Raw genomic sequence first — 23,265 nt, 5'->3', positions numbered from 1 at the left:
AGATAGAATAGTGTTGTGCAATAGAACTTTTTCTGATGACAAAAATGTTCTGTATCTGCCTTGTCCTAAGGACTAGTCATTGGCTCTTGAGAACTTGAAATGTGGCTTGGAGATTATTAGTTTTACTAATTTTAATTAATTTAAATTTTAATTTAGTAGCTATATTGATGAGTGGCTACTATGTCAGCCCATGCATTTCCTCCACCCTAAGTTCTGTTGCTAAGATCTTGCAGTGTTACTCTAGCGCCCTCTACTGAAAAAGCCCAGCATTCCATTGTAAAGAATGCTCACGGGATGTATGTAGAGTCACTAATAAAAAGTGTGGATTTGGGGCTAAGAGAAAATAGATAGTTAGACCAGCAGGTATATACTTAATTTTGATAAATTTTAATTCATATATGTAATTTTTTCTTCTTGCTTTTTTTGTCCAGTCTTTAAACTCTCGACTAAAGGAAAATCACAAATATTTTCTTTTAGAAGTTTTAGTTTCTACATTTAGATCTGTTATCCAGTTTGTGTTAAAATGTCTATATAGTATGAGGTAAGGTTAGAATTTACTGTTTTTCATGTGCATATCTAATATCTTTAGTAAATTAAAAAAATTTTTCTTGCTGGGCACAGTGGCACACAACTGTAATCCCAGCACCTCGGGAGGCTGAGGCAGGAGGATCGTGAGTTCAAAGCCAGCCTCAGCAAAGAGAGGCACTAAGAAAGTCAGTGAGACCCTATTTCTAAATAAAATACAAAATAGGGCTGGGGATGTGGCTCAGTGGTCAAGTGTCCCTGAGTTCAATCCCTGGTAACAAACAAACAATAACAACAACAACAAAAAAAACCACCTTTTTTTCCTCAATTGAATTACATTAACATATTTGTCAAAAATCACTTGCCCTTAGCACAGCTCCATTTATGGACCTTGATTTATTTGTCTGTCCTTATGTCAATTACATTGTCTTCATTTGAAATCAGTTAGTGTGTGTCTTCTAATTTTGTTCTTTTTAAAAATTGTTTTGGCTGTCTAGGTAGTTTGCACTTCAATATAAATTTCAGAATACACTTTTCAATTTATACTAAAGAAAAAAGCCTACTTGGATGTTTGATTGGGATTTTATTAAATCTATAAATCAATTTGAGGTTAATGGACATTTTAATTATACTCTATCTTGCAACTCATGCATACAGTATATCTCCCCAGTCATTAAATTTTATAAAAGTTCTCTTCAAAGTGTTCTGTGGTATTCTTCAGTTGCTATTCTTGGGATTGGACAAAGTCAAATTCTTATCTCTCCTGGCTCATGGATCAAACTCTTCTCTGTATTTTATCTGTTATTTTTTTGATACTTTCCAGTTGTTTTTGTTTGATTGTTTTCACATTGCTGGATACCAAATCCAGAACCCTGCAGTTGGTAGGCAAGTGCCCTACCACTGAACCACGCCCCTAGACTACCCAGTATTTTAAAATATTTTTTTTAATTAACAAGATATGGATTCAGAGTGACAGATTAGAAAAGGTCGCTTTCCAGATTGCTCCCTGACATGAAACTGAGAAATCAGACACTCAGCATCTCAGCAAGGTGAGCAGGGTGAACTTTACTGGGAATTAATTCTGGAAATTCAAAGCACGTTGGGGACTTAGGAGGTTGGATATAACAAAATAAAGAAGAAATTCCCAGTGCTACTGCCGCTGGGGGTGACACCTACAGATGAGCTCCTCCCTGTGCTAAAATAGTGGAAGGATACATCAATTGAAGTAACCCACAATTTTAGGAGATTTGAGGCATGTCTGGATAGAAGAGATCAGAGATCAAAGACACTGCCCCACTAACGTGAAAGGTGCCTGCACAATATCCTTGTGAGGGAAAGAAGCCTCATCTCTCCTGGCTGCCAGGGAAAATAGAGGAAAGGAACCATTTTGCAGCTTTGATGTGGGGAATTGGCAGCTGGGGAACCAAATCCTGGCAATTGTGCCTGACTTGAAATACAGGGCTGGACAATCCCGCACCACACAGCATATTGTGTGCTTAAGTGACCAGGAGAAAATCAAACATGGAGAGGGGTTTACATAGGGGAATACTGGTTGGGGAAACCCATCCAGCTTTCACTTTCCCCTCTAGCCTGGCCACGTGAAAGATCAGCTGGAAGAGATGCACCAGCTGGCAATTCAAAAGGGCAGGGGTGGGAGAGATTGAGGTAGGAGTGTGAACCCGAGGGTCCAGAAAACATGAAGTTCACGAGTGACTGAAGGGAACAAAGATTTTCTTCTGCACTGCATGAGTGAAACCCAGAGTTTTTTCTCTGAAGGATAGTCTCTTGGCATGGGCCGGCAACTGCCCAGCTTAGGAGGTGCTCTGATTCAAAATTTTCAGACCAATTTCCATCCAAGGAAGAATCTAGAGGCTTACTAAGCTTAAACCCCACTCCTCAGGAGTCCCACCTAAGGGGATTTTCCTTCACACTCCATCAACCTCACCAAACACACCTGGGGAGGAAAGCCAAGAATCTTTTGAACACCTACGGAAACAATTCTTTAACTTTGCTTGGACATTTCCTATTTTGTCATTTTTCTTTTTTCTTCTCTCTGTTCAATTTAGCAAAGAAGCAGGATACGAAATTAACACCCATAAATCAATTGTATTCCTATATGATCAATCAGCTGAAAGAGAAATTAGAAAAACTGTCCCATTCACAATAACCTCAAAAGTATAATAAAATACCTGGGAATCAATCTAACAAAAGAGGTGAAAGACCTCTACAATGAAAACTACAGGACACTAAAGAAAGAAATTGAAGAAGACCTTAGAAGATGGAAAGATCTTCCATGTTCTTGGATAGGCAGAGTTATTATAATCAAAATGGCCACATTACCAAAAGTGCTATACAGATTTAATGAAATTCCTATTACAATTCCAATGCCATTCTTCATAGAAATAGAAAAAGTAGTCATAAAATTCAATTGAAAAAAAACAGGAGCCATCACAATACCAGACCTTAAATTATAAGTAACATAAACGGCATGGTATTGGCACAAAAACAGGCATAAACATCAATGGTACAAAATAGAAGATACAGAGATAAACCCACATGAACATAATTATTTCCTACTAGACAAAGGCACCATAAACATACATCAAAGAAAAGATAGCCTCTTCCACAAATGGGGCTTGGAAAACTGGAAATCCATATGTAACATAATGAAATTGAATCTCTCTCATCCTGAAAAAAAAAAAAAACAAAACTCAACTCAAAGTGGATCAGGCACCTAGGCATTAGATCGGAAAACTTGTACCTACTAGATGAAAATGTAGGCACAACTTTACATCATGCTGGCTTGGAAATGACTTCCTCAACAAAACCCCTAAAGCATAAAAAGTAATATCAAGAATCAATACATGTGATGGTGTCAAACTAAAAAGCTTCTTCACAGCAAAGGAAACAATCAGGAATGTGAAGAGAGAGCCTACAGAATGGGAGAAAAAATTTTGCCACCTGTACCTTAGATTAAGCATGAATCTTTAGTATATACAAAGAACTCAAAAACCTTAACATTGAAAAAACAAACATACCAATCAATAAATGGACAAAGGAACTGAACGGGCATATCACAGAAAGAGAAATACAAATGTTCAACAAATATATGAAAAAATGTTCAACATCTCTAGCAATTAGAGAAATACAAATTAAAATACACTGAAGTTCCATCTCAGTCCCATCAGAATGGCAATTATCAATAATACAATAGATGTTGGCAAAGATGTGGGGAAATTGTTTCACTCTTACATTACTAGTGGGACTACAAATCAATGCAACCCCACTGTGGAAAGCATTATGAAGATTTGTCAGAAAACTTGGAATGAAACCACCATGTGACCCAGTTATCCCACTCCTGTGCATATACCCAAAGGACTTAAAATCAGCATACTATAGTGACATGGCCACATCAATGCTTAGAGTAGCTCAATTCACAATTCCAAGCTAAGCTATGGAACTAATCTAGGTGCCTTTCAACAGATGAATGGATAAAGAAAATGTGATACATATATGCAATGAAATATTACTCAGCCATAAATATGAATGAAATTATGGCATTTGCCAGTAAAGGGATGGAAATGGATACTATCATGCTAAGTGAGATAAGCCAATCCAAAAAAAAAAAAAAAAAACAAAGGCCAAATGTTCTCTCCGATATGTGGATGCTGACACACAATAATGGGAGAGGGGGATAGAAATTTATTGGATTGGACCAAAGGGAAGGAAGGGAAGGAGAGGGAAGGGGAGTGAGGAAGATAGTAGAATGAATTAGACACAAATTTCCTATGTTCATATACGATTACACAACCAGTGAAACTCCATATCATGTAAAACCACAAGAATGTAAAGTTATACTCCATGTATATATAATATAAATTTGTTAAAAATACACTCTACTGTCATGTATATCTAAAGAGAACAATTTAATAAAAAATTTAACAATTATTATAATTATCTGCCTGAAATTTGTGGAACCACTTCACGTCTCCATTATTCCCCAAAGCAAACTCCTCACAAATGTTAATAATAAACAAGTCCAAAACAGAGACTAGGGTTCTACTTTGCTCTACATACTGTCAATCTTCTCAGGGTTTTCACAGTTGAATATTATCTAATCATATTACAGGGCTTTGCAGTTTGGGTATGTCCTAGTTTTCATCAGCTACAGTCTGAAATGGGAAGAACAAGATGGACAAAGCAAACCCAGTTTCTATCAATGTTCTGTTTGTGAATTACACAGATCAGAATAGATTCGGAGACGAGAAAATTCAAAGCTGTGGTCATCCTCTTGAAATAGTAGATTAAGAAAAAAACAACAACATAGAAACATCCTCAGTGGAAGGTAAGGAGAGTGCAGGAAAATATTTTGAAATAAGATCCAATATATTTTATTTTCATTCCCAGTAATGCCTCTTGCCCTGCAACCCTTTTCCCCCATATCCCCATTCAGAGATAAGCAAGAGTGTCAGATTCATTACCTTCAGGTTTACGTTCCAGAAATGAAGCTGGAAAGAACTGAGCTAACATTAAGCATTTGAAGCCCAAGTACTTGAATATCCCAGCATAAAAGAGTAATTCTCTATTAGTTAATTTTATTAAAAATATTTGTAAATGCACGTATGTAGTACAACATTCATAACATGTGGGAGAGTCTATAGAGGAAAAAAGTCTCTTGCATTCACTATCTGTATTTTCTTTTATAACTTTTATAGTTTTATATCTTACATTAAAATATTTGATTCACCTAAAAGGTATTTTTATGTTAAATGTTCAATATGGATCCAATTTTGTATTTGTTCTCCCCTGTAGCTATTCCGTTGTACCAATACCATTTGCTAAATGACCCATATTTCCCCTTAACAATTTGAAACATTGTTTTCATCATATAGTGGTGTCCCATATATCCTGGGTGTACTTCTGTACTCTCTAACAATTTATAAGCTAGTACCACTATTTTAATTACTATAACATGATAATACATAGTAAGTTCCTTCCAAAATATATATGCCATTCATTGAGAGAGGGGAAAAGACCTAAAATGTACTCAATCAGCTAAGAACCCTTAAAAGACTGAGTTTATTCTTAGTTGACAAGATTCAATTTTCTGCTGGGTGAACTGAATGAAGTCTCCAAACAAAAAGTTTGAAGATATTACTAAATAAAAATAGGACTTGTAAAATAGGTTCCAAAAGGAAATTAAAAGTTTTCACATCTGAATTATGTGGCTTAAAAATTCACATGCACAAAATAGGTCTGGCTTATGTGACTAGAGAAAATATTTCAAAGCTGAATTTATGAACACTGTCCCTACTGCCACCTTCACTGACTATCATTCTTTCTCTCTTAGGTGCTTCCTTAGTTGATACTGAATGTGGAAGCAGATTAAGGCAGGCATGACTGGAATATTGCTTGCCACAGCTCCATGCTTTGATGTTTGCTCACCTGGAGGTGGATGCTAACTACCTGGCTGCCTCCCCAGGCATCATCATATGTCTAATCTAGCAGGTGCCATGGCTCAGAAGACCACTCAGGATCATATACAAGATATGTCGATTCTTCACTATGTAGGGCAAAATTTCCCATAGGAACAGCATTATAAATGGCAGTTATGCTCTGAGTTAAATCCACACTTACTTAACTTTGAGTTGTCAGTGTAGGTGAGCTGATATATAAATAAGAAAAAAATTATCCAAAGCAACCTTCTTAGAAAATGTGAGCTACATCAAATACAACATGAGTAAAAGGTTGGGTGTGTCCTGCCTGGGATCCTAGCATTTGGCTTGTAGCACAAGAAGAGAGGACACAAATGGTGACTTGAGGCCTTGAGATCAGGGTTAATGAGGTCATAGGCTCCCTCTATGCCTATGTTCTCAGGACATGTGGGGTGTTGATAGAAGAATGTGGGGTGACAGAGAGTCAGGGAGTCCCTGTCTCCTGGTAGATCCACTTTAAACAGGCCCATTTTCTTGAGTCCTGGGTTTATGTACAAAGACAGATGCCTCTATAATGATCTTGTGATGTATATCATTTTTCAGAACTCCAAGCTTGCTACTAAGGAGTACTCAAAGCTTTGGAAGAGGAGTTTATATTCTAAAATTAAGTGTTCATTTTAAAGTGGCAAGATTATTGAATTAGCCATTCTGCCTGGTCATTGGTAGTGTTCCAACAACACAGCAATTTCAGACTGCATAGACCTCTTTATCTCTTTTTATATCATTGCTAATTTTATGTTGTTTTTGATTTTGTGTGGTGAGCCAAGGAAAATTTTAACTTAGAAAAAGTTATTTTCATAAAATTTTCTAAGATATTCTTCTTTTTCCTTTAAACAACCTTAATAGATTACCTACTACAGAATAGGCAATACCTCCAGGAAATCAAGGTGCTTATTTTGATGAAACCTTTGCTGAAAATCTATCATAAGATAGACTATCTGAAAACATAAGGCACTGTTGACAGGTTTACCTCTGGGGAAGGGACTTGATTTTTATAGCATATCATTTTTTCTTTCTTTTTTTCACATATTGCATGATTCTATTTTTTCCCATATTTTTATTGGTATATTAAGCATACCATTTTCACTTTTTACTTTTGTATTCTATATCTGTGCATCACTTATATAATATAATATAATACAATGACACATTACTGTGTATTATTACTTTTTAAAATCCTCTGCAATGTGTATCATGTTTCTATACCTCATTAAAATGCATCCCACATTGTAGCATGTTTTAAAATTGTACATATTCCCTGTTTATTCCTCTTAATTATTTTTAAAAGAAAGAATTCTATTATTTATCACGATTTGCCAAGCAGCATAGATTATTATGGCTACAGAGGATCTTATGACTCCTTAACCTGTGTTTAATTAACCACCGTAGCTCCATGGGAAGGTTTCTAATGTGTAGCATTTCTTTCTACTCCAAAATCAGCCTGTTTGTCCATGATACCAGCTCCTCCAAAGCTCTCCCACGGCTCTCAAGAGTCCTATTCCCATGTTAATGTGGCACCTCAATCCCTGTTGACCAAGATCAAGAGAACATTTTTCATCTAATTTCCTTGCCCACACACTTGTCTCTCTCAGTGAGAGCCTGGTAGGAACTCTGCAAGGTACTGAGGAAAACTGAAAGGAATTCCCATTGAGAATAAAGAACAAAAGAAGAGCTGATGAGCTATCATTTCAGTTACTTAAAATGAATCACATCCGGAATCTAGGAGAAAGGAAAGGATGGTAAACCCAGGGCATTTGCTTTGAGGTTGCAATAAGGAGTTTAACTTCAAAAGGTAAATGCCAAAGGCTTGCTTGGTTTATGGTCAGTTTCAAAGAAGTGATCATCTGTTGCTGCTCTGTGGGGGTATTGAAAGAGGGCAAGACCAGGGAACATTTAGAAGACTGCATTAAGCAGAAAGTATGAAAGAAAGAGCAAGATAATTCTGTTACATATGAAGGAGAAATATCCACAATATGATAGTCAAGCAAAATCAGTAGAAACTGAGAACTAATGGGCAGAGAGAGATTAAGAGCAGGTCTTTGGACTCTCTTGCTATATGTTATCAACACTTTTGGTATTGTAAGGCTAACAGATAAAGCAGCTGTTTGTATTGGTAGTAGTACTAACTGGGAACAGTGAATGGAAGGACTCCTAGGTTTCTGGGTTGCCCAACTGGCTAGTAGAGGTGACTTTTTCTGAACTGGAACTACAGGCAGAAAAACAGATTGGGGTGGAAGGAGAAAAGGATGGAAAATATGCTTAGTTAGAGGGATTTGGGAAGCATCCAGTTGTTGCATATGTGAAAATCATAGGACAGATCTGTCCTTCACCATACTCATATGTCAGGTAGATAACAGAGATAAGATGGTCGCTGAGAGGTGATCATACCAGAGATTGTGTTGTGTTCTTGGGTCTTGTGTCTTTGCACGAGAGGATTTCAAGCAAGACAGGAGACTTAGTGAAAGTATAGCAATGTTTATTAGACTAGAAAAAAGAAGCGGTGGGGGGTGGGTAAGAAGGACCCTCAAGGGAGAGAGTGAGTCCTCTTAGAGAGGACAATGACAACTCACTTCTTCATCAGCTCAGTTTTACTGGAATAGGAGGGGACGTTTCTGGAGAATTCCAACCAAGTACTACCTCTTAACTTTTGACTGACAGAAGGATTGTATCGAATTTTTAAATCCCTCCTGCACGGTTGTGTGTAAAGGCAACTCTTGGTCATTTTGGTTTGTGGAAAGGTCACAAAGGCCCTCTTTCATTCCCATCATGCAAGATCAGGGAAACTTGTGTTCTTTTTATCAGTGAAGAAGGTTTTGGACCTGTACTCCTCAGCCCTAGGAAAGAAGAACAACCCTGGAATAACAAGCTCATTAGCCAAAGTTTATAACATACTCTTATCTTTTTAAGCCCCAGCTGGGTCAGAATGGCCTTTGGTGAGCTGCTTCAAAGAAAGACGTGCTGAGAGTTAGCACATACACTCAGTCTACAGAATTAACTCCTTTTTTTTTTTTTTTTTTTAAGAGAGAGAAAGAAAGAGAGAGAGAGAATTTTTTTAATATTTATTTTTTAGTTTTTTGGTAGACACAACATCTTTATTTTATTTTTATGTGGTGCTGAGGATTGAACCCAGCGCCCAGCACATGCCAGGCGAGTGTGCTACCGCTTGAGCCACATCCCCAGCCCCAAGAATTAACTCTTTACACCCCATGTTCTCACAACTCATTTTGACCTGCTGCCTAACAAGGTCAGCCAGAAGCTTTATGGCTTCTATGAGATCAAGAGAAGAGGACCCCACTGTTCATCATTGATAGCACATCAGCCAGAAAAGTTTTAGAAATCATGGAGCTATGCAAGAGTGACTAAATAACCTGTCTTCTAATAAATGAGAGATTATACATTGGAAGTTCAAAATTGACACTCAAATTTCTCTCTACTGCAGTGTAGAGTACAGCTGACTCTCTGTACCCATGGATTCTACATCTGCAAATTCTATCAACCAAAAGAAGAGCTGATGAGCTATCATTCAGTTACTTAAAATGAATCAAATTTTGTTTCACAAGTGGGGTCAAGAAGTAAAGAAAGGATGAGCAGTGTACCACACTGGGCATTTGCTTTGAGGTTGCAGGAAGGAGTCTAACTCTTAGGGGTTATGCCAAAGGCTTACTTGGTTAAATAAGTAAGGTTAAGTAAGTTGGTTAAGCATTGAGTCTTTTTAATTTCAAAAAGTTCCAAAAGGCAAAACTTTAATTTGCCATGTACATGCACTTATGCTAAATCCACATGAGTGGAGAGATGTGTAGGTGCACCCTGGGGTAGCCTCCAACTGCCTCACAGATCTTTGTCCCTTCAAAGCATTTGGTTGTGCATGTGTACCTCCTGCTTCTTTTGTGAACTCTGTAGTCAGGCCTATGATCATTGTATCTGTACTGAACATGTATAGATGGGTGTTTTTCTTGTCATCATATCTTAAGCATCACAGTATAACAACTCTTCACATAGCATTTACATTGTGTTGGGCATTGTAAGTAATCTAGAGATGATTTAATGTACATCAGAGGAAATTCATAGTGCATATGCAAGTTCTATGCCATTTTATGTAAGGGGCTTAGCACCCACGGATTTTCATATCTGCAGGAAGTCCTAGGTGCAGGAATGAGGAATGAGCATAATGTTTCCTTTGTGTAAGTAAATTTCTAGATAACGTTTACTTTAGAAACTTAACCTTTAGTTTTAACTATCTTTTAATGTAAATATCACTTAAATTCCCCTACATTTCCAATACACGGTACACTCAATCTAATATAATTTTGCTTATAAACTCAAGATCATTGTTATGATCATATTTTATTATGGTAAAAAATGTAAAATAAAAGAAAAATAATTACATTTATTGTTTACCTACTTTATTCCTGTATATATAATTTAACTTCCTCTAAAACCCTGAACAAGTGAGTGTCACCATGCTATAGATGAAGATACTAACATTGAAAAAGACTAAATTATGCAAAATCAAGCACATATTTAGCTAGAATTTGTATCTTATTGTGTTAGTCAAAGTTCTCTAGAGGAACAGAATCAACAGGAAGCATAATTATAAAAAGGGGATTTATTAGGATATCTTACATAACAAGAAGCTGGATAGTCCACAATGGCCACCTGCAGGCTGGGGAGCTAGAAGAACAAGTAGCTGCACAGTCCAAGAGGCTGATGCCCCAAAACAAGAGGGATCAACAGTGCTACCCTAGTCTGATGCCAAATAATTCTGGAGAATCACTGGCAGAGTCTACTTTAGATGAACAAAGAAGCAAAAGTTCCAAATCCTCAGAGTATCACAGCAGCAATGAAGAAGAATAGAACTTGCATCTGCTGCTGCTTCCTTGTTCTTCCAACTTCTATTCCATCTAAGCCATAATCCAATTGGATGGTGCTATCCATGTTTAGGGAGGGTTTCTACATCATTTGGCTATCTATCCCACATGCCAATAATTCTTAGACACATCCTCACTGACACACCCAGAAGCCTCTTAATCATCAGCATATCTTAATGCAATCAAGTTGACAATTCAAATTAACCATTACACTTATTATATTTGATTTCAAAGCCTTCCTATTCCTCTTGCCATAAATCCTATTTTTTCCTCTGATTTTTAAAAAGTTTTCTTATGCTTCATCTCTCTCTCTCTCTCTCTCTCTCTCTCTCTCTCTCTCTCTCTCTTTGATGGGGACTCCTCAGTGTACCATACAACCCACATCTTTTTAAAAAGATGACTTATCTCTCTTCTTTCTTGCTGCTAATAATTGCTTTCAATCCACCGGTTTTAGCAGTAATCCCTCTATCTTTTTTCCCCTTGAAACATAGCCAGCTTATCAGGGAAAACCACATTACCAATGTTATTAAATGGGAAATATAACACACAATAACTTAAAAATTGCTTCACATATCTCTTATGAATACTGTTTCATTCCTTCCTAGAGACTTTTTCTTGCTGTCAGACTCATGGTCATATTTATTTGAGAAGGTTAAAGTTAACCAAAGTCTAAATGTTAGATAAATTGCTCTCAGGATTTGCCCAACAAGTCTTCCTCCAATCACTAGACCATAGGAGCCATAGGGATTTGTCCAGAGGTGGGCAGGTACTCAAGTCAAGCCGTCAGAGGCTTTCCTGGGGAATTTTCTGGTTGGAGTAAGCAGGAGAGTGATGCTCTTATCACGGCAGCTACTATAATATGAGCTTAGAATTTTCTACCATCTTATGGAGTTGGTCCACTGCTGCAGTAGAGAATGATTGCCATTCACAGAGAAAACAGACAAGTGATGGAGAGAGAAAGAGGATATAGACAACCATAGTCTCTAATTTCACCTACTCCTATTCTGCATGGTCATGATCTTACAAGCCTTTAAAGCCCCTTCTTTGTTGTTTTTTTCTTAAGTCACATCTACTTATGTTTCTGTCACCTGTCACTAACAGACTCTTGACCAGTAAATGTGGACATCAATCAAGTAGTTCTCAGCTTGGTTGTCACATGAGAGTCATCCAGGGAATTTTGAAAAGTCCCAATGCCAAGGCTTTGTCCCAAGCAAATTAAATCAGAATTTTTAGGCATGAAAATCAGGCATTGGTATTTTTATAAAGCTCCACAAGGCAGGCCAATGGGTATCCAGGGTATTAAAAACAACTTTGAAGTAGCTTTTACTGTTCTACAAGAGTGGCCCATTAAAAATTGACAACAAACTGGGCACAGTGGCAAAGTTGTGGAAACTGGAGCGGGAGGATCATCTGAGCCCAGGAGTTTGAAGCCAGCCTGGACAAAATAGTGAGATCCCTGCTTTAAACAACAACAACAACGACATAGGAGGAATCCTTGGAAACATCCTTATTGAGGTAAAAAGTAAGAGAATAATTGCTACTGTTCATCACACTACTCAAGATATACAGAAAGTCATAACTGATACAATAATGTTAAAAAATGTTGTATGAAATTTAAGTATAGAAAGCAAGCAGACAAAGCTGTAATCTTTTGGAAAAAATCATAATAGTCCACATAGAAAATTCAAACAAGTCTATAGACAAACTGTTAGAATTACTATTAGAAAAACTGACTGAACCTAATATCAATACATACACAAAATATCAGATCTCTCCAAGTAAATCCGTGTAATCAATGCAAATCCATCTTTTCACAGAACTTGACTACCATATCATAACATTCACTTAGAAAAATAAGGTATGGATAGTAGCCCAAAAAATTTAGAATATAATACATAGGGCATTTTTCCTACCAGATATTGTCTTTCTCACCTGTAAATTTTATTTTTTACACAAAAAATATTTATACCATGTTGTCATAAATAAATTATAATTATTTAAGGAGATAGATATAGTCACCCTGATTTGAACATTAAACAATGTACACATGTATGTAAACATCATGTTAACCTATTAATAAGTATGATTTTAAAGTTTTAAAAGTTCTTTTTCTATACATTTACAATGAACAATACAAAAATTAAATTAATAAAACAATTCCATTTATACTAGCATCAGAAAGAATAAGATACCAAGGAATAAATTTAATGGAAGAAGTCAAAGTTTATAATCTGAAAAGTATAAAACATTGTTGAGAGAAATTAAATAAGATCTAATTCATTTGGGAAAAAAACCCATTTATGGATTGGAAGACTACATTGTTCTGATGATAACATTCCCTAATGATCTATCAATTCAATACTTAGAATCTCAGCTGACTTCTTTGTGGAAACTGACAAGCTGTTTCAAAACTTTGTATGAAATTTCATGGGACCCAGAATAGCAAGAACCATCTTGAAAAAGAATAGCAAATTGAAGCACTGAACTGCTTTATTTCAAAACTCTCTACACATCAATGCCAATTAAGACAGTGGTACTGGCATCAGAACAGATAGTTGGATGAATTAGAACTGAAAGTCCAAAAATAAGCCCACAAACTATAATCAACTGATTTTGGCAAGGGTGGAAAGGCCATTCAAAAGGAAAAAATAATCATTTGAACAAATGGTGCTGGGTCAACTGGACAGGCACAGGCAAAAAACAAAAAAACTAAAACTAAAAACAAAACAAAAACCAAAACAATAGAAAGAAAGAAAATACATAAAAATAAATAATAATGAAGTTAGACCCCACAAAAGCATGTATAAAAATTAACTCAAAATGCATTGAAGATGTAAGTATAAGAGCTAAAACCATAAAATTCTCAGAAGAAAATATGGTAAATTTTCATGATCGTGGATTATGCAGTAGTTTCTTAGATATAACATCAAAATCATGAAAAACAAAAAAGAAAACAGATAAGTTGGGCTTCATCAAAATTAAAATCTTTTGTGCATCAAAGGACACTATCCTGAAAATGAAAGGACAGTCTACAGAATGGAAGAAAATGTTTGCAAATCACATATCTGATAAGGTAAACTTGTATCCAGAATGTAGAAAGAACTCTTGCAACTTATTAATAAAAGGGCAAATAATTCCATTTAAAAAGGAACAAAGGATCTGAATAGACATTTCTCCAAAGAAGATGAAAAACATATTCATTAAGCATAGGAAAAGATGTATAATTCCATTGGTCATCAGGAAATGCAAATCAAAACACAAGACATCAATTGACACCCTGTAGGATGGCTAAAATAAAAATTCAGACAATTATAAGTGTTGATGAGGATGTGGATAAATCAATATCCTCATATACCACAGATGGAAATTTAGAATGGCACAATCTCTTTGGAGTCTGGCAGTTCCTCAACTGCTATTGGAACATACTGAGGAGAACTGAAAATACTTGTCCACCCAAAAACCTGTTCATGAATGTTTATAGCAGCATAACCAAAGGTGGAAACAACCACATCAACAGATGAATAGATAAATAAAATGTAGTGTATCTACACAATGCAAGAGCTTTGGGCCACAAAAAGTAATTAAGGACTGATAATTGCTACCTTGAAAACATGTATGCTAAACATATGCTAAGTGAAAGAAGCCAAACACAAAAACTATACATTATATTTTCCATTGCTAAGAAAGTTTCCTAATAGGGAAATCTAAAAAACATAAAGTAGATGAGTAGTTTAGTGGTTCTTTAGGATTAGGGCTGTTGGATGGAAGAGAGCTAGATAGGTGAACAGTAGTTAATGGGCATAGATATTCTTTTTGGATAATGAAAAATAATCATGTTGCAGAAACTGACTATGATGATAGTTGCACATATCTATGAATATACTAAAAAAACCACCAAATTGCACACTTTCATTGCATGAATTGAATGGCATATGAATTACATCTCAATAAAGCTGCTGATAAAAAGCTGCCACTGAGTTAAATAATTTGTAGGATAATATTTATGCTATACCTCCATTTATTTAAAGTTTATAAGCACACAAAATAAAATATTTAATGTTTTGGTAAGGACAAACTGACACAGCAGCAATTATCCTAATTGCTACATCAGTGTTGCCAAAGTTTATCATGAGAGAAACAAAGTCCATGAAATCCCTCTACTTGGTAAAATTCGAACAGAAATAAGGACCCATGTCTATGGTCAATGGAGATTTAACTGGACTTTACATCTTTTGATTTTCTTAATATAATTTCCAAACTCTTTTTGGTTGCTACCCTCTTTTACTCAACTGTTTTTATCAAAAATAGGTACAACATAATCTAACAAGTGTCTTACTAATGGAGGTATCTATATAATACTGTCCAGATTCAATACCTTTCCTCTCACACATGAACTGGGGTATAGGCTCAGTCTCAGTTGGGGTGTTGTTGAACCACAGATAATCATGAGTAACCAATATGTAAAATATCCTGACCTAGTTACCATAAGATCAAGAATTTTCTTACCTAGAGTTCTTGATCACTTGGCATGGTAATAATGCTCTTCCAGATTCAAAATGCCCCTTGCAAACAAAGAGTAAAAAATTCACTGTAGGTCTCCAAAATCACCTTAAACCAGTAATTTCAGTGCAAGGATTTTCAAGACCTCTCTTCCTCCTTCTCTGTAGGGTCTCCCTCTGTCTATCTGTGCCTTTACAACATGTTCCATAGTTCTTAGACAGGGACCATGATTTCTTGGAAGAGGAACTATTAATAATGCATCACAGATAATGACCCAGATGTCTTTGCAATAAAATTTCTCAACTTCAGAACAAAAAAAACAGTATAGTTTTTGTTTTATTTGTTTTTACTCTGCTAGCTTCCCAGACAGACCACAACTTGCTAAAGGACAAATATTTACAAGACAATGTTTATATTTGACAAACATGGTTAATACTAATAGTCTCTTTTAGAGTGGCACTAAAGTGTTTTTCAAAGTGATTTTTTTCATGCCAATTTTCATTTTGTATGACTGAACCCTTCATGTTTTTAGTGGCTAGACATGTATTTCCAGGGTTGATTTGAAAACACAGACACAACCACCTCTGAGAGACTTGATGTCATCCCAATTATTGCAGATAAGAACAGGCTCTCAACTCTTCAAATGCAGTCTTTCAAAACAGATTTGACTTGAATTCACCTCTCTTTGTCACACAAGAAGATTGAAAAGAAATTAAGCTTCTGTGAATATTCAAGGTGCCATCTTGTATACAAGAATCCTAGGCCTTATAAGATCTAGAAAGATGAGGAAGGAGAATTGATTCTCAGTCTGTGCAGGTATTGCACCACCCATTAGAAGGCAGCTGGTTTCAATGGTGACTCCCCATCCTCTACCCCAAGCTTAGATGAGGAAACCTCCTTCACTACAGGGACATGCACTTAAAAGTCTGGACATTGGAACCTTTCTAAGGTTTTGCAATATCATGCAAGAGCTATATCATCCCTCAGGGCCCAGGTGTTTTATTCTGACATACTGGAAAACGTCCATTTCCCTTTTTCCAAAAGGAAGACAGATGGAGTTCATTGCCCATATTGACTCTTCAAATTGCAGTGTCTCAACCTCCCACACTCAAAGCCTATCTTTAATTTGTCTCTTGAGTGAGTTCTTTTTTACCACCCCCTGGCACAGTTTTGCCTTTCTAAAAAATAAACATACAAATCCAGTTTATTTTCCTTTCTTCCTTATTCTTTCATCCCTGAGGATCTCTCCTTGGAAAGCAAAAAAGAGGGTTCAGATAAATTAGTGTTTTTCTCTGATGAGCCCGCAAAAGAGAGAAAGAGAAAGGTTTTTAATAAATCAGTTTTGTGTAAGACTACCCAAATATTCTAACAGGCTACATTTCACCTAAAACTTTTTTATTAGGTCCATTTCTTTTGATCATAACACTATCTGCAGATCATAATTCATTCATTTCTTCATTTACTTACTCAAAAGGAGCAGTTTTAAAGTTACAGATGAAGGGTCCAACTTGAGATAAGGTAAATTTGAGGTGCTAAATGGTCATGTGAAGTAGGCCATTGAATAGAGGGATTGTGTGTTCATATATATTTGGAAAACTTATTTTGGTGTTTAGAGCATATGCATAAACAGAGGTCATGGATTCAGAGCAGAGGGACCCCATCCAGAGGCATCCACAGCCAAGGAGCTTAGAGAGAAAAGGCCTTAGATGTCAGAAGCAAAGTATCTGTGTTACCACAAAGGGCAAGAAAGTCCAATGTTCAAGAAGAATTTGTGAATCTGAGAAAACTGAAAGGGATGAGTATAATTTGGTAGACAGAACATTCTGAAATACGCCCTCTGTGCAAAAAGATAGTTCTGGAAGTCATGAGTGTTATCTTCATCCACACCTGATCTTTCTTTCATCTTTCACTACATGGCAGAATGACAGTCACATGACCAAGGAGAAGATCTTGGGGCCAGAGCTCAGAGGGTGTCCCAGGCTGGTGGAGGGGGCCAGGATAGGCCTGCTGGACAGTCATGGTGCTTTTTCCCTACTCTCAAGTAGCTGTGAAATGGTCAAACTGCAATTTGATCAAACTTTGGTAGAAATTGTCAAATTTTGCAATTTCCATGGCAAAGCTCAGAGATTTCAAAAGCTTTGTGTTGTAGGAGACTTGGTTCTTCTCCCACCATAAAGAAATAACTCTTAGATCTTAAGATCGCTATTGTAGAGGCTGGGGTTGTAGCTCAGTAGCAGAACACTTGCTTAGCACTGGGTTTGATTCTTAGCACCACATAAAAACAAACAAACAAACAAACAAACAAATAAAAGCATGCTTACACAAACTAAAACAACAAAAACGAAACCTCTATTGTAACATTTCTTGATTTTAAAAGTTAAAATTAAGCTAGAAGCAGTGGTGCACATCTATAATTCCAGGGCAACACAAGAAGCCATCTTGGAAAGAAACTAAGCAATTGAAATCAATTTATGTACATAGTAAAAAAAAAAAAAAAGCCTTTTTTATAGTAACAATTTCTAATGAAAAACAAATCTATCATTCATCTCTCCTTTTATCCCAGCCTGTTCTACAGAGACTACCACTTGACGTCATTTCCAGTCCCAGTATTTTTGTTTATTACCCCAATACCTTTACACCTTTACACAGGCCTGTAATCACAGCAATTTAGGAGGCTGAGGCAAGAGGATCACAAGTTTGAGGCCAGTTCCAACAACTTAGTGAGACCCTGCTCAAATTAAAGAAGCAAGGATTAGGAATGTATGTAGCTCAGCCATAAAGGGTCCCTGGAACACTCCACTTCACTCTCCTCTCAGTGCAGATGTGTCACTCTCACAGCTTGCTCTGCACCATGACTGGCCAGCAGTCCCATCCCCAGCCCCCTACACCATCCTGAGACACCCTCTGGGCTCTGGCCATGAGATCTTCACCTTTCATCCTCTCCCAGAACTTGCTGTGAGGTAGCCTTCCCCTTGTGTGCCTTGGTACCTCTGGCTGCCATTGAAAGCGCAGCCGTAAGGTCCTCAACCCCATAGTGACCCTGTGTCAACTGCCAGCCAAGAAACGGAACCTTGTCAAAAAGCTCCTCTTTATACTTCTTGCCATCATCTTCTGCCAGATCCTGATGGATGAGAAGGGTGTGTATGCGCTCCTGGTCAAGGAGGATGCCCTCTGCCCTTCGTCCCCTGAGTCTGACTTCAGAGCCCTTCAACTACTGCAGCACCTTTCTCCAGCAACACCCAGCTGCCTTCTAACAAAAGAGACCCTGAAAAACCCAAGAAGCAGCTTGCGTATCTGGTGCACGAGAGGTGTATCCCAAACTGAGACTTCCAAGGCAACCAGAACTCAGAACACTACAGCTGAGACCACACCCCGCAGGTGCTTAGGGTGAGAAGGAGGCACAGACACGCCAGGGCTAGGCCTAGTGGGAAGGAGAGCCCCATTAATTTATTTGTCACTGCTTTTAATTAACATTTATATGTATTTATGTGTGTCATACTAGGTGAAGGAGGGATGGATGTAATATTTATTTTAATTTATGCAAGGGTGTAAGATGGGCTCCTCCTGTCATAAATGAAGATCTCTTGGTATTTAGTGAGCCTTGTGAGATTGGTGGAGGCAGGGTGCTTAGAATTGAGGCAGAGTAGGGAAAGGTAGGAGAGAGGACTGGTGGAAGGACTACTGATACAGAAATCGGAGATGGTGAAGGGTTGTATGTTTAGCAGGTAATTCTCTGTTCTCTAGCATCTCAACTCTATAGGTCTACTATGTGAGGCTTTGACAGACCCTTGGGAATAAAGTCCATGGCTTTCAATCTTGAAGTTGTCATTAGGTGCAGCTGTGGGATTGAACATGGGTGGCGGCTGTCAGGGGTTGCCCAGTATGTTCTGTGAACACAAATAAGCTTGATTTACTGACAGAAAAAAAAAAAAGGTGGATGGGGGGTGGGGAGGGCCCTGAATTCAATCTGCAGTACCAATAATAAAAATAAAAATGTGCTCCTAGTTAATAATAACCATATTGTGCCCTTGAAAATTTGTTGAGAGTAGATCTTTAAATAACTGTACCACAATAAACTTTTTTAAGTTAAAAAAAAGAGAGAGAGAATGTGCTCACATGGCTATTACTTACTAGCATTAGACTATGTGAAGCTATCCACCTTCTGCTACCATAGTTAAGGACTCCGCCCACATCATCACCCACCTTCTTATGTAGTAACTTCCGATATAAAAACTACATCTAATCCATCTTTTGATCAGGTTCATGATTTTAAATAATTAATTAAACTGCCTTAATTAATTCTATTCTACCTCCTGAGTCTAGTTGGTATGTGAAGATATTAATATCTTATGCTCCCATCTATCTCACTTTCCTTTTCTACCCTCTATTGACAGCCACCTCTTTGTTTCTCCATTTTCAAAGCCAATATCATTTATATTCAGTTCTGAATTCATAATTGTGAGTTCCATAATTTTTAACTCAACTCAAGTGGTTTCCAAAGCAGGACATTATGATGGGGTCAATTTGCAATTGCTGTTTTGGCTTAGAGGGACATTCTAATGTAGTCATTTTGATGCAGCTTCATCAAAATATAAAAATTCTCTGTTTTTTTTTAAACAAAAAGTAGACATGTATGCAGTAGACTTCCCTATGTCTCAACTCACTCCTTCGCCTGGAAGAGAAAGGGAAAAGGAAAAAGGTATTTAAGCTTGATCTTAAGAAAACAAATGCTTAATGATGTGCATATTAGGCCACTTCAAAACATTGTACTTTCTCTCTCCTCCTATGCTTATTTTGTCAAGGTTTATCTCCAGAGGAAAACATTGGAAAACTCTATCTTCTGAATTCAGGACAGGCGAGATAGCTGATCTAAATAAGAATAATAGAAAAAACTTACAAGAGAATATGTCTAGCAATATAAATAGCTCTATGGGGAAATGTAGTAAAATTACAAAGAAAAATGCTTTATAAAAATAAAATCTTGTCTGAAAATGCCAGTGTTGAACCTCTTCAATAAAATATAAGCTCAAAATAGAAAACTATAATCTCTAGCTCATCTCTGATCTTCTAAGATGAGCAAGAACAACAAAAAAAGTAATTCTTCTTCTTTTTTTTAAACATATACCAGTCCAATAGCAATTTGAGTGACTTCCCTGAAGCTATAATGGGAGTGCTAGAGGGTTGCCATTGTAACACAGCCCTACAAACCTTAAAAATTGCTATAAAAATCTGTTTGAATCCTGTGCCACAGATTTAATTGTTATATTTTAATGAACACATAATTCTGCTACACAACTCCAAAAGCCATTGTTCTGTTGAGACTTCAGAGTATTTGAAAACTTATTCAATTGTCCTTCTACATTGTACAGCCCTGTGTTAGATAGCAGTTTATTTTCCTTTGGGGAAAGAAGAAAAATGTACATTCCTTTGCAAAGGCATCCATCTGAATATGTGTTGACAGGCATTTTTGAAATAGTAGATGAAGAAAAAGATAAAACAAAGAGTGCAATAATTGTCTTAAAAAATTGGTTTCCATTAGGGTTGACTTTCAGGTTAACTTTCAAGGCTATAAATCTGCTTCAGATCTCTCAAATAGAGCTCACTGCTGCTTCTGCTTAATCTCAAAAATCAAAAATTTCTGCCCAAATCATAAGTGAATTAAGAGCACTCTTGACCAGACACATTGACATGACAGCAAAATCTATTGGGTTTTAGATATTATGTCGAGCAAGAACTGCTTAGCAGACAACTTCCATGGCAGTCTGGCTCTGACATTTAATACCAAAATCAAATGGAAGACTCTGTAGGGGAGGGGGTGACAGAGAAAATGTCAGAAATTTCATCTGGGTTCAGTTGGGCCAGAAATGTACACATAAGAAATAATGAGTTTCCAGATCAGAATGGCAGAAATTGCTTGGTAGAAACTTGACATTCAAAAGTGAGCTGATGCGTTGACACCGAGCTGCCATCAGGAGGTTGAGATGAGAAGAAAAATTCCAAACACTGCTGGGTTGTGTAGAGGAAGTTGACCAGTTCCCCGGAGTTATGGGCAATCAGTGAGTCAGAAAGCCTAAAGAAGAACCACGTGGGTGGTCCGTAGCCTTTGAGGGTACAGCTCTCCCTGGATCTCAGTGACAGATGGCCACTGAGTCAGTTAAGGTGTTTATAACAGTGAGAGCAATTGATCTCGGAGTTAAAGCAAGAACAACCCTCTAGGAGATCTCATTAAGCTGTGATATGCTAAAGTGAAGGTTAAAGGTATACAGCAGACCCTGGTGGACACACTCCCAACACATATTAACTGTTCACACACAAATGTGGACAACCTAGTAGTGCCCAAGGGACTGAGAAATTTCTCATCTATCCTGATGCCACACCTTAGGAATTTTTTTTTCCTATCAAGAACTACTTTCTCCTACTCTTTACTTAGGGTTAATTGAGTGGAATTACTCTCTAATATATGTGTCTTGCTCCTATCTTCTATGTTCATTGAATTCACAGAAGCTCTATGCGCAAAACTAACTCAACATGGTCTGAGTGAAAAATGGAACTTTGGGATGGAAAGAAAGTTTATGGAGCTGCCAAGTTACACAAACTAGGAAAGAGTGTTAACTGCAGAGCTTCTCACCATTTTAGCTACCTGGAAATCCCCTATTCTAGTCTCTTACCTTCCAGAAGGAATTTACAGAAATAGTTTTAGAAACTATTCTGTTTATAAAATATCCACTATATAGGTTTATCCTATGTGATTTTAGAACTTCCATGTATGATTACAAAATGAATGGAGTTCAAAGGACCACATAGTGGTCCTGAATATCTTCTAACCCTAAGACACATTTTTTTTCACTCATTCGGAAAATATTTTAATGCACACCGACGATATGTCAGGCTTTGTCCTAGAAATTGAAAATACAGCAACACAGATGGCAGAGTCCCTGTACTCATGGATCAATGAGATGATGGTGGGTTGGACAAATGCAGGAAAGTGAAGGTGATACATGGTCAAAGCCAGCATATATTTTGAAAATAAAAGATATAGTTGATGGAATGGATGGAGGTAAAATATGGATATCTGTTAAATATTTGTCCTGATCCATTAGAAAGAAGTAAGTAAATACCGTGTTCTGTAATGGGGAAGATTGGGAGATGAGCAAGTTTAGGAGCATGGGGAGCCAGGAGTTTCATTTAGGACATTTGAAATTTGAGATGCCCCTGGGACAGTCAAATAGAGATGTCTAAAGGCAATTGGATGTGTAAATAAGGAGGGGAAGATAGAAGAACAAATTAGAGACAGAAATTGGGAGGCAATAGACAATGTGTAAGATACTGTGCATTTGAATAAAATTCTCTCCCCTTCTACTTGCCCAATAAAGCTTTGTGTTCTATTTACAATACTTCTTACTGGGAAGAGGGTAACAATGTATGTTTAAGGCTTTTAGTGGAAAGTACAGTTTATTAATGGTTAAAGACCCACTAAACATCATTTTTTGAGAATCATTTAAAGTTCATTCCAACTGACCCTGCCTTAGCTAAAAAGCAGGAAACTGCTTAAGTTCCTGGTACATATATAATTTTAGAAATACATTTGGCACAGTGTATACATATATCCAAACATAATATTGTATACTATAATTGTGTACAAGTTTTATTCATCAATTAATATTTTTTTAAATATTTATTTTTTAGGTATAGTTGGACACAATGCCTTTATTTATTTATTTATTTTTATGTTGTGCTGAGGATTGAACCCAGGGCCTCACACATGCTAGACGAATACTCTACCACTGAGCTACAACCCCAGCCCAATTAATATTTTTAAAAAGAAAAGTATTTGGAGAAAGTGCCTGCCATAAACATACTTACAGTTGTCATAGACC

The 23,265-nt window shown here is 36.9% G+C and overlaps 1 protein-coding gene across 1 annotated transcript; it reads left to right on the top strand.

Annotated features, from left to right (window-relative positions):
• The first annotated feature begins 18,209 nt into the window (after positions 1-18,209).
• Positions 18,210-18,733, top strand: Ier3 (immediate early response 3). Its single transcript, XM_048785931.1, is given in 4 exon segments — positions 18,210-18,252; positions 18,255-18,349; positions 18,351-18,556; positions 18,558-18,733. Coding segments are annotated over 4 exon segments (429 nt in total). The 3' UTR covers positions 18,643-18,733.
• The last annotated feature ends 4,532 nt before the right edge of the window (positions 18,734-23,265 follow it).

Source organism: Marmota marmota, unplaced genomic scaffold (assembly GCF_001458135.2).
Source record: "Marmota marmota marmota unplaced genomic scaffold, marMar, whole genome shotgun sequence".
NCBI lineage: Eukaryota > Metazoa > Chordata > Mammalia > Rodentia > Sciuridae > Marmota > Marmota marmota.
Note: the sequence above shows the minus strand (reverse complement) of the source record. Positions and strands in the feature narration are given on the sequence as shown.